Here is a 13260-nt window from a genome sequence, read left to right as displayed (position 1 = left end):
CATGGTGAGTCCTTACCATGGCCAATGGAGCATTGCCTGATCCATGCCCTTTCCCTCTCTCGCTTGTCCGTCTCTCCCCAGCCCCCGGGAGCATGCAGTCACACTTCTGCTCTGGGGCGTTTGCACTCACTCTTCTCTCTGCTTGGGATGTCCCTCCCTCAGATATCCTCTTGGCTCCTTCTATCCTTACATTAGGTCTCGGCTCAGATGCCATCTTTTCACCAAGTGCTTCTCCAACCACCATGTATGCAACAGTAACCCCCACCTCAGCCCTGGGCATTCTCATCCTCCTTATCTCATTTTGTTTTTTTCCTAAGCATTTACCCACATCTGAAATTCTATATATTTACTTCGTTTGTGTGTGTGTGTTGTCTATCTCTCCATGAGGATGGGGGACAGGGAGGGACTTTATATGCTTGGTTCACTGCTGTATCCCTATTGCTTGCAATAGTATCTGACACAGAGTAGGAGCTCATTAATATCTGTTGACTGAATATCGTCCTCGTAGGGCTGGTGTATGCGACCAGCCTGGAAAACATGAGGCTCTGTTCAGATGCTGGATACAACGTCAAGCCAGTCCATTTTGAGCCTACTTGCCCACAGATCCTTTCCTGTCTCTTTGCTAACTCTAGGAGTGGCAGTGTTCCCTATTGGAATTGGAGATCGCTACGATGCAGCCCAGCTAAGGATCTTGGCAGGCCCAGCAGGTGACTCTAACGTGGTGAAGCTCCAGCGAATCGAAGACCTCCCTACCATGGTCACCTTGGGCAATTCCTTCCTCCACAAACTGTGTTCTGGTGAGTCTTCTCAAAAAAAGGCTCCAAAGCAAACCCACCATAGAAACAAAAATACTATTCAAGAGACCCCGGGGGTGCTCATGCATAAGATTTGGCCTTGAATGAAGATTATTATGTAGACCAGGACCTTTAAGTTTCTGCTCCTGGGAGGTTGATACCACAAACCCTCATGGGGCCAGCAGAAAGCTTTCTGTGTATGGTCCTGTTTCCACTCGAATTGTCCATGTGAACTTGGCAGAGAGAGCCTAAGCTTATTTGTGTAGGAGGGATCTTGGACAAAAGAATCAGAAGACATAAGCAAGGAACCCCAGCGTGTCGTAGATACAGTCTTCTTCCCCATGGGCCTAGACTCACCCTCAACATGGGTATAAAGGGCTTTAGAAATACAATAACGTGGCGACTCATATCAAAGTACCAGAGTTTAAGTTGATTTTAGGTTAGAAAGTTAAACAAAAAATGCTTTTGGCTGGGCGCGGTGGCTCACGTCTGTAATCCCAGCACTTCTGGAGGCCGAGACGGGCAGATCATAAGGTCAGGAGATAAACACCATCTTAGCTAACACGGTGAAACCCTGTCTCTACTAAAAATACAAAAAATTAGCCAGGCGTGGTGGCGTACGCTTGTCGTCCCAGCTACTTGGGAGGCTGAGGCAGGAGAATCGCCTGAACCCAGGAGGCAGAAGTTGCAGTGAGCTGAGACTGTGCCAGTGCACTCCAGCCTGGGTGACAGAGTGAGGCTCTGTCTCAAAAAAATATATACACACACACACACACACACATATATATATGTGTATACATATATACATATATATGTATGTATATGAAGAACATGTTTATGAAATGTACATATATACATTTCATATATATGTGTATATGCACATATGTGTATATATATGCATGCACACATGCACATATACACACACACACATGCTTTTTGGGGCTGGGTTTGTATATTTTCCCATTACTAGCTGTAAGTCAGAACCTGCATAGAGCTACTGTCCTTCAGGGGAATAAGTCAATGCAAGTTTGCCCTTAAAGGGAAATAGCACTATGCAAGTGTTGACTTACAGCTAACAGCTGTACAGAGAGATGGCAGCTCTCTTGGTAGGAATCTTCAAGTTAGATCTCTTTCAGGTTTCCAGGATCTTGCTTCATCTCCCCACCTTCCCCATCCCTGGCGTGATCTACATGTGAACTAAGATAATGACAGTGTAAGCTGTAGTTGTTGCCATATTATCACTGTTATTGGCATCATAATTATTAATAACCATACAGCATGTCTGAAGAACCACAGGATGACCACCTCTTAGCCTCGTGTCCCTGTGTCTCCACTGGTAACCTTGTTCAGATTCTTTTCAGAAGAGTTGAGATGACTTCAAAAACTAGACCAGGTTGCTTTAGCAGACATTGTGAATGGTTCAGAATTTCTGGGTGAAAGATGGGAACTAAGATCTTACTTGTGTCTGTTGCAGGATTTGTTAGGATTTGCATGGATGAAGATGGGAATGAGAAGAGGGTAAGTTCCTTTCTGTTGACTTTGAAAGAAAGATTAGAGATGTGTTTGGCGTTCTTGTTCCCACTGGTTAATTTTTCCTCCTTTGGTCTTAGTCCAGTGCTTCCTCTTACTGTTACCTTGTTTTTGAGAGTCCATCTGTACATTTTGTGTTTTGCTTCCTATCTCATGTACAGGAGGCCTTCTTGCTGTGTAGGCCTGTGTTCAATTCTAGGAGTCAGTTATCTGGCAGATAGGCTTAGAGTTGGAGTACCTCATCTTATTCCCTGCCTGAATCTGCTGTTTGCTTCTGCAGCCTGGGGACGTCTGGACCTTGCCAGACCAGTGCCACACCGTGACTTGCCAGCCAGATGGCCAGACCTTACTGAAGAGTCATCGGGTCAACTGTGACCGGGGGCTGAGGCCTTCATGCCCCAACAGCCAGTCCCCTGTTAAAGTGGAAGAGACCTGTGGCTGCCGCTGGACCTGCCCCTGTGAGTCCTTTGCTTCTCCAGCCAGGGCGGTGCTTTTAGCTTGACTGTGCAGAAAAGTAGAGCAGGCACCAACCAGCCCAGAAGTACCCTTTCCCTCATCACCATATACAGAGTGCTACCTTTGTTCTCCTTCCTTTCCTCGTGTGCTCTTTGGACATGCTTTCAGCCAGTCTCAGGGATCACTGCCCTCTTTCTCCGTCTTTGGAAGGCACTTCCCCAGAATATGCATAACCAGAAGGAAGAATTGCTTTTCTGAGGTCAGTATTCAGCTTGACTGTTGGCAAGTCAACTTTTAGGAATCTATGTATTCAGGGTATAGCAGTGGAAGTAAGCAGTGAGAGAGATGCTTCCAGAAAACTCTCCAACCACACCTATAGCAACAGCACATCACCAAGGTGGCCTGGATTAAGAGGAAGAAATATTTAAAGTCCATCTCATGTACACTTGTGGAGAGCATTTCCTCCATGGGCTGGGTTAGCCTTCTGTCTCGTGTTTGGGAGAAACGGCTGCTTATGGTGACCATGACTCGGCTGTGGATTGTAACCTTCATGCTGAACAGACATAACCGGTGGGATGCAATCAAAACTGTATGTTACAGCTCACTCTCCCTTTAGATTTTATTTAGGAAGATAAATTTCCCTCTTGGTCGAGGTGAAAACTCCACTAGACCTTACGTTGTTTCTGTGTATTCGTAAAGAAATCTATAGTTACTTTTAAGTCATAAGACAAAGTCTCAATTGATAATTAGGTACCCACTCTTGTGTAATAATCAAAACTTCGAATTTGATTAGAGTTAAAACACCTCCCAGTCCCAATTTGGGCTGCCTGCCTCTGGGAAGGAGGGTATGGTCAGCTTTTCTCTGTACAGAGAGCTTTGCCTGTTTTGATTGAAAGCATATCCTGGAAATTGCTCAGTGTCATTTCAAAGAGAGCTTCCTAGTACTTTGTTGCATACCACAGGTTACCCAGCTGTTCTTCTATGTGTGTGCATTTAGGCTGTTTCCAGCGTTTTGAAATGACAATGCTGCAACGAGTAAACCTGAACATATGAATTTTCATATGGTTGGAGGTGTGTCTTCAGGGTAGATTCCTAGAGATGAGATTCTTGGGTCAAAAGATTAAGTGCATGTGAAGTTCCCCTTAGATATTCCCAGATTCTCATCCAACAGGTGAGATGTGGTTGTGCAGAACTGGAACGTCCATCCATTTGCTTTTCCATCAGCGAGGTGTGAGAGTGCATGCTTCTCCACAGCCTTGCTGAGGGAGTATGGTGTTATAGTTTTTATTTTATTGTTTTTGCGAATTTCTTACTTTTCAGGATTCATTTTTCTAATGATGAGTTAAGTTAAACATTTTTCCATATGTTTAATTGCCATTTTTTGGTTTAATTTTGTGAATTTTCTGCTCATGCCTTTCCCCATTTTCCCGTTAGAAAATTTGTGATAAAAACACTTGAGATCTACCCCCTTAATAAATTTTCAAGTGTACAGTACAATATTGTTAGCTATTTGCAAGTTGTTGTACAGCAGATCTCTAAAAGTTTTTGTTTTGTGTGACTGAAACTGTGCCCATTGAACAGCAACTTCCCTTCCCTTTTTCTCCTTTCCCTAACCCCCGCAACCACCATTCTGCTTTTTGCTTCTATGAATTTGACTATTTTAGATATCTCCTATAAGTGGATTCATGCAGTAGTTATCCTTCTGTGAGTGGCTCATTTTACTTAGCTTAATGTCCTCAAAGTTCATCTATGTTGTGGCATATGAAAGGATTTCCTTCTTTCTAAAGACTGAATAATATTCCATTGCATGTATATACCACATTTTCTTTATCCATTTGTCCACTGATGTGCATTTGGATTATTTCCACCTCTTGGCTATTGTGAATAATGTTGCAATGAACATGGAAGTGTAGGTCTCTTTTTGAGGTCCTGATTTCAATGCTTTTGGATGAATACCCAGAAGTAGGATTGCTGGATCATATGCTAATACTAGTTTTAATTTTTTGAGGAACCTTCTTACTGTTTTCCGTAGTGGCTACAGCACTTTACATTCTCACCTTCAATGCACAAGGGTTTCAGTTTCTCTACATTCTTGTTAACACTTGGTGTTTCTTGGTGTGTGTGTGTGTGGCAGAGGGGGTGGGTAATGGCCATTCTAACATGTATGAGGTGATACCTCTTTATGGTTTTGATTTGCATTTCCCTGATGATCAGTAATGTTGAATTTTTTTTCATATAATTGACTTTTTGGATGTTTCTTTGGAGAAATGTCTTTTCAAGTCCTTTGCTCATGTTTAAATTGGGTTATTTGCATTTTTTTTTTTTTTGTTATTGTATGAGTTCCTAAAATATTTTGGATATTAACCCTTTATCAAATGTATGGTTTGCAAATATTTTCTTCCATTCTGTAGGCTGCCTTTTTATTCTGTTGATTGTTTCTTTGGCTGCACAGAAGCTTTTTAGTTTGATGTAGTCCCACTTGTCTATTTTTGCTTTCGTTGCCTTGATTTTGGCAACGATATCCAAGAAATCTTCGCCAAGACCAATGTTGCAAAGTTCTTGTGTTTTCTTCTAGGAGTTTTATAATTTCAGGTTTTACGTATCAGTGTTTAAGTTTGGTTTTGGTTTAACTTTGTGTATGATAGAAGATAAGAGTCCAGTTTCATTCTTTTTCATGTGGGCACGTCATTGTTAGTGTATAGAAACAACTAGTTTTATATGTTGATTTTGTATTCTGCAACTGAATTTGTTTCAACTTTGCTGAATTTGCTAACAATTTTTTGGTGAAATCTTTAGAGTTTTCTACACATAAGATCATGTCATCTGCAAATAGATAATTTTACTTCTTTTTTGATTGGGGTGACTTTTATATCTTCTTGATTCATTGCTCTAGCTCTAAGACTTCTCGTGCTATGTTGAATAGAAGTGGTGAGAGTGGGCCTCCTTGCCTCCTTCCTGATTAGAGGAAAAGCTTTTAGTTTTCCACTATTCAGTGTGATGTTAGCTGTGGCATTTTCATAAATGGCCTTTATTTTGTTGAGGTAATTTCCTTCTATTCTTAGCTTGTTGGATGTTTTAATCATGAAATGGTGTTTGAATTTTGACAAATGCTTTATGTGCATCTAGTGACATGATGGTATGATTTTTATCCTTTGTTCTGTTAATGTTATGTATCACATTGTTTGATTTTTAGACGTTGAGCCATTCTCATATCTGAGGGATAAATCGTACTCAGAGTGTATGATCCTTCTATTGTGCTGTTGAATTCAGTTTGCCATCATTTTGTTGAGAATTTTTGCATCTGTGTTCATCAGGAATATTGACTTGTTTTTTTTTTTAATGTAAAGTCTTTGTCTGGCTTTGGTATCAGGGTATTTCTGGCTTCATAAAATAGGTTTCCCACTTCAGTGTTTTGGAAGAGTTTGAGAAAGATTGGCATTAATTCTTCTTTAAATCTTTGGTAGAATTATCCGGTGAAAGCATCTGAGCTCTTCTTTGTTGGGAGATTACGATTACTAATTTGATCTCCTTACTAATTGTGGGGCTATTCGGATTTTCTATTTCTTCATCATTCAGTCTTGGTAGGTTGTATGTTTCAGGGATTTATTCATTTCTTTAGGTTATCCAATTCGTTAGTGTGTAGTTGTTCATAGTAGTCTCTTACTACCCTTTTTATTTCTGCGCTATCAAGTTGTAATATCACCACTTCCATTTCAGATTTTATTTGAGTCTTCTCTTTTTGTCTTGGTTAATCTAGCTAAAGGTTTGTTGGTTTTCTTAAAGGTCAACAAAATTAATTCTAAGTTTTACTGATATTTTGTAATCTAGATTTCATTTAGTTTTCCTCAAATCTTTATTATTTCCTTCCTTCTGCTAACTTAGGGCTTAGTTTATTCATTTTCTAGTTCCTTACGTTGTAAAATTAGGTTATTTGTTTGAGATCTTTCTTACTGTAGACATTTACTGCTGTAAACTTTCCTTTTATCGCTTTTGCTGTTTCCCATAAGCTTGCTATGTTGTGCTTAAGTTTTTGTTTTTCTCAAAATATTTTCTGATTTTTCTTTTGATTTCTTCTTTGACCCATTGGTTGATCAAGAGTGTTTTTTGATTTCCACACATATTTGAGAACTTTCTGAAATTATTTCTATTAGTCATGTCTCATTCTATTGTGGTCAGAAAAGATACTTGGTATGATTTTAGTCTCCTTAATTTTAAAATTTGTGAACTAGCATGTTACCTATTCTGCAGACTGTTCTATGTGTGTTTGAGAAGAATGTATATTTTGCTGTTCAGTAGAATGTTCAGTATTTGTTTGATAGGTCCACTTGGGCCATAGTGTTGTTTGAGTTCTCTGTTTCCTTATTGATCTTCTGTCTGGATTTTTTATCCATTATTGAAAGTGAGATATTAAAATCTCTCATTATTGTGTTCTATTTTTATCTTCGGTTCTGCCAATATTTGCTTCTTATATTTGTGTACTTTAATGTTGGGTGCAATGTATTTATAATTATTACATCTCCTTGGTGAATTGATGGATTTATCATTCTATAACGTCCGTTTTTTGGTCTCTTGTGACCATCTTTGACTTAAAGTCTACTTTGTCTAAGTATGGTTACCTGTGCTCTCTTTTAGTTAACGTTGGCATGAAATATCTTTTTCTGTCTTCTCACTTTCAACCTGTGTGCATCCTTAAATCCAAAGTGAGTCTGTCTCTTGTAGACAGCATATGGTTGGATCTTGTTTTACATTTATTTATTTATTTATTTATTTAATTTATTTATTTAAATGGAGTCTTGCTCTGTTGCCTAGGCTGGAGTGCAGTGGCTTGATCTTGGCTCACTGCAACTTCTGCCTTCCGAGTTCAAGTGATTCTCCTGCCTCAGCCTCCTTAGTAGCTGGACCTACAAGCGCATGCCACCACACCTGGCTAATTTTTTTTGTATTTTTAGTAGAGACGGGATTTCACAATGTTAGCCAGGATGGTCTCGATCTCCTGGTCATCATCTGCTTGCCTTAGCCTCCCAAAGTGCTGGGATTACAGATGTGAGCCACCACACCGGACTGTTTTATTTTTAAAAATTCATTTCAGGCACTTCATGGCTTTTGATTGGAGAGTTCATTCGATTTATACTTAAAGTAACTACTGATAGGGAAGGACTTACTGTTGCCATTTTGATAATTATTTTCAGTCTGTCTTGTAGCTTTTTTGTCCCTCTTTTCTACTCTTACTGCCCTTCTTTGGGTTTCATTGCTTTTTTTTGGGGTAATGATGAGATTTGATTCCTTTCTCATCTCCTTTCATGTATCTTCTATAGATATTTTCTTTGTGGTTACCATGAAGCTTACATAAAACAGCCTATACTTATGACAGTCTATTTAAGTTTATAACAACTTAATTTCAGTTGCACACAAAAACTCTACTCTTTTACTCCCTCTCACCCACTTTACGTTATTGATGTCACACATTGTATTTTTTAATGTTGTGTATTCATTAACTGATTTTTATAGTGATATTTTTATAACTTTGTGTTTTAAGTTCTGTACCAGAATTCAAAGATTTACACATTGTCATTATAGTATTAAAATATTCTATATTTGTTTGTATATTTACCTTTACCAGGACTTTTACCTTTCATATGTTTTCATGTTGCTGGCTAGCATTCTTTTATTTCAATATGATAGACCTCTCTTTAGCATTTCTTATAAGGCAGGTATGGTGGTGATGAATTCTTTCAGCTTTTATTGACATGAGAAAGTCTTTATTTCCCCTCCAGTTTTGAAAGACAGTTTTGCTAGAGAGAGTATTCTTGGCTGTCCATGTTTTCTTTTGAATCGATCATCCATCTCCCTTCTGGCCTGCAAGGTTTCTGCGGAGAAATTTGTTAATAGTCTCATCGTGGCCCCCTTTTATATGCAAAGTTGCTTTTCTCTTGCTGCTTTCAAAATTCTGTTTTTGTCTTTGACTTTTGACAAATTGATTATGTCTTGTAGTGGACTTCTTTAAATTAATTCTAGTTGGAGTCTTTTGGGCTTCTTGAAGCTGAATGTCTATTTTCTTCCCTAAATTTGTTCATTATTTCTACTTTCCATTGGGTTTTAATCTTTATCCTTTATTTTAAATATTGGAATTATTAGCTCATTATCTGTGATATAGGTTGCAGCACTATTTATTAACATGTCAATATTTGCCCCTAGTGATGTGAGATAACAATAATAATCATAAAACAAATTTTCATATGTGCATGGGCTTTTTTCTGAACTTATTTTCTGATTCCACTTGTTGTAAGCTATTCATATACCAAAACCACATTTTGTCTTAATTACCACACACTCTTAATTAGAGGAAATACCTCTAATATTTTGTCATTAAAGGCTTTATAGTATGTTTTATTGTCTGGTAGGACTTAGTACCTCTGCAAGTTTTATTCTAAAGTGTTTTCCTGGCTATTTTTTAATGTTTATTTTTTCCATGTAGACTTTAGTGTCAACTTGTTTACCTCCATAAAAAGTTTGTTGGTATTTTTATTGGAATTGCATTAAATTTATACATTAACTTTGGGAGAACTGGCATTTTTATGATGTTAAATCATCCTATCCGAGAACAAGCGTGTCCACTTACTCAAGCTGACTTGTCTGTCTCCTAGAAGTGTTCTAAGGTTTACTCACTTGGGTTTTGCATATTTCTTGCTAAGTTTATTCCAAGTATTGAATCTTTGTTGCTATTGTAAATGAGACTTTTTTCTTCTCCATTATGTTATTTAACTACTTATTGTTTGTGTATATAAAGGATATTGATATATATATCTATATGTATCTATATATAACATATCTATATATATAACACAAATATCTATATATGTTAATTCCATATCCTATAGCTTTACTGAATTATTATTGAGTTAGTTTTATCATGAATTCTCTAGGGTTTTCTGGGTATGATAGTGTGTCATTTGCAAATAGAATTGTTTTTCTTCTTGTCAATTTTTGTGCCTCCAATTAATTTCTCCTGATTAATTCCATTAATAAACTTTTTAGTACAACATTGAATAGCAATGGAGTATCTTGCACATGCACACACACGTGCACACACATTATTACATATTTTATCGTATTAAGAAAATATCCCTCGATTCTCATTTTTGAGTGTTTTTTTTGTCAAGAGCGATTGTGGAATTTTGGTGTTGGTGAAGGCTTTTTCAACATCTGTGGAGACAATCTCTTGATTTTTTTTTCTTTGAATATATTGATATGGTATATTGTTTGAAGGAATTTCCTAATGTTGATCCCACTTGGCTGTGGTTTGTTATTTTCATAATGTGGTGTTGGATTCTGTTTGGTAATATTTAGTACATTGGTTTTGACATAGCATTTTTGGTCTGTAATTTTAAAACTATTTATTTTAATTTTCAGTAATATAAATATAAAATTTATCCTTTTAACTATTTTTAAGTATATATGCAGTGACATTAAGAAAATCCACATTGTGATGCAGCCATCACCACCATCCATTGCCAGAACTTTTTTCATCTTGTAAAACTGAAATGCTTTATTCATTAGACAATGATACCCCATTTCCCTCTTCCTCCAGCCCCTGGCAACCACCGTTTTGCTTTCTGTCTCTGTGAATGAGACTACTCTAAGCATCTCTTTTGAGTGGAATTACACATTTTTCCTATTGGGACTGGCTTATTCCGCTTAGCAGAATGTCTTCAAGGTTCATCCATGTTGTCATCCTTTGTGTTTGGTTGATTTTTTTTTTTTTGTAGTAAAACATTTTAACTCCCTTTTCCTTTCTTTTCTGTGCATTCTGTAGCTGTTTTCTTTATGGTTATCATGGGGATTACATTTAACATCCTAAAGTTATAACGCTGTACTTTGAATTTATACCAGCTCAACTTTGGTAACAGACAAAACTCTGCTCTTATGCAGCTCTATCCCCACACACTTTCAGTTACTGATGTCATAAAATCACATCTTTATACACTGTGCTTTCAAAAACATAGACATATATATATTTTAATGCATTATTTTCTTAAATCATGTAGAAAACAAAAAGTGAAGTCACAAACTAAGATTACAATAATATCCAGAACTTTTTTGGTTCCTTTTTATGGTTTCAGTTTCTTTATTGAAATTTCCATTCTGTTCATACATCATTTTCTTGATTTTGTCTACATCTTCTTTTAGCTCTTTGATAATTTTTAAGACAGTTGTTTTAAAGTCTTTCTTTAGTAAGTCTACCATCTGGTCTTTCTCAGGGATAGTTTCTGTTGATTTACTACATGAGACAGATTCTGCCAATGCTGTTGTTGTCTAGGTGGGGAGACAGATTTTTGGTGCTTCTTACTCCACCATCTTCCTCCTGTCTCCCACCCTGTTCTTTTTTTTTTTTTTTTTGTGGCAGGGGGAATACTGTCTTGATCTGGTTTAGATATCGGTGTTAAAACTGGTTTCATTAATAGCTTTAAGACATTTTCTCTCATTTTCAGTACTGTGGAACAATTTATGGAGCTTCAGGACTATCAGGTCTTTGGAAGTTTAGGAAAATTTCCTTGTGAAATCATTTGGGGTTGGTATTTTGTTTTTTATTTCTTTTTTTTTGGTGGAGTAACTTTATTTAATTCCTACTAACTTAGTCTAATTCTTCCATGTAAATTGGTATGCTTACGATTTGTCTTTTTTCTACAGGAATTAATTTTTTTAATCTCCATTTTCCTAGAAACGTATCCATTTCATCTAGATTTTCACATTTATTCTATAGAGGTCTTCAAAGTAGTCTTTTTTTTAAGTAAAATTTTATTTTTTGTTCATATATCTTCTAGGGTACAAGTAAAATTTTCACAGTAATCTTTTATAATATTAAAAATTCTGTTTAAATAATGATTTTCCTTTGTCATTTCTTAATTTATATACATGTCTATTATCTTTTTTCTTGATCAAATTAACTCATGATTTGTCTTTCTGGATTTTTTTAAAAATCAGGATTTCAATTTATTAATTATGTTTATTGTTTTTATATTCTCTGCCTTACTGATTTCTGCTTTTATTCTTGCTATTTTATGATTTCTTGCCTTGAATTTTCTTTTCGTTTACCTTTTGTGCTTTTCTATTTAATTGGAACTGGGAATTTCATTCGTTTTAATTGTTTCATTTTTATTGACAGGAATGTTTACTGTTAGGAATTTTCCTAGGACCACTTTATATGTATCCCAATGAGTCTGATATGCAGTATATTTATCATTATTTTTTAAAAAAATTCTGTACTATTGGTTTTTATTGCCTCCTTTACCCAGGATTTATACCATAAATTAAAAAAATTTCCAAGTGTAAAGATCTTTTTAAACAATAATTAAAAAGTTCTTAATCTTACTATACTCTGACAAGAGTATTTGTAATAGTTCTACTTTGTGGAAGTTACTATTATTTTCTTTGTGATCCAATACATGATCAATTTTTGTGACGCGTATTCTCTATTATCAGGGTGTAGAGTTTGAGATCTCTTGCTCTCTTCCTGCCCCCGCTCCATGAGAATTACAGATTTTGATTTTAATGTTTATGTCTTCTATAGTCTTACTTACCATTTCCCCATTTTATCTATCTGGTTCTGAAAGGGATGTGTAAAAGTATCCTGTTACTAGTTTGTCTACCAGTGTCTCCTTGCTTCTCCTATAGTTTTTGCTCTATGAAGATGGTTGCTGTGTTGTCTGGTGCGTAGATATTCACAGCTGTTGTGGCTTCATTGTGAATTACACTGTTCAGAATGCTCTTATTAGTCACATTGAAGCTTTTTTTTGGCCAGAATTTTACTTTGTCTGATATGAGAATCTGCATCCCTGTTTTCTTATTGTTTGATATCGTTTGCCTGTCCCTTTACTTTAGCCTTTCTGAAGTTTAGTTATGTAGTATATAGTTGGGTCTTGCGTTTGAGCTGAATTGAACACCTTTTCATTTTAGTAGACAGGTTAAGCCCATTCTCACTTATTGCCATCTTCTGTTTGATCTTCCTTCATCATCATATTTTATAATTGTTATTTATTTTTTCATTTATAAATGTGGTGATATGTCAAGTATTTGGTGTCTAGGAAGGTTTATGCTTTTGTTCCTGTCATTACCTAGGAAGTTATACCTTTCTAAAATGCCTTCAGGCCCATATTTTTAAATCTAATCCTTCATTTATCAGTTTGCCCGTTTTTAATAGCATTGAACTTCTCCCTATGGCTATACAACGATCAGTGAGGTTGTTCTAAGTTTTCTTATTCCCTCCCCTCTCCTCCCATTGTCGAGTTCCATTATTTCTACTTTGTCACAGCATATAACATTTGCACATTAGTCTTCCATTCTTCCTTTTTTTTAGTTTTAGATCTATGACTATATAAATAAAAATGCTCACTTTAGTTGTTTTGCTAACATTTCCTAGTCATCTCTTAGTTGGAGGACACATTCTCTAGTAGATTTTTTTTTTCCTTTTTTCTTTTTTTTT

General features: G+C 36.4%; 1 protein-coding gene across 1 annotated transcript in view; it reads left to right on the top strand.

Annotated features, from left to right (window-relative positions):
• VWF (von Willebrand factor) overlaps positions 1 to 13260 on the top strand; it is a 198100-nt gene that overhangs the window by 124110 nt on the left and 60730 nt on the right. Inside the window, exons 30-32 of the mRNA XM_011955306.1 lie at positions 633 to 797; positions 2269 to 2312; positions 2605 to 2782. Coding sequence (XP_011810696.1) covers positions 633 to 797; positions 2269 to 2312; positions 2605 to 2782 — 387 coding nt within the window. The remainder of the gene's footprint in view (positions 1 to 632; positions 798 to 2268; positions 2313 to 2604; positions 2783 to 13260) is intronic.

This window comes from Colobus angolensis, unplaced genomic scaffold (genome assembly GCF_000951035.1).
Source record: "Colobus angolensis palliatus isolate OR3802 unplaced genomic scaffold, Cang.pa_1.0 Scaffold11, whole genome shotgun sequence".
Lineage (NCBI taxonomy): Eukaryota > Metazoa > Chordata > Mammalia > Primates > Cercopithecidae > Colobus > Colobus angolensis.
The sequence above is the reverse complement of the archived record's forward strand: the minus strand, read 5'-3'. Positions and strand labels throughout refer to the sequence as shown.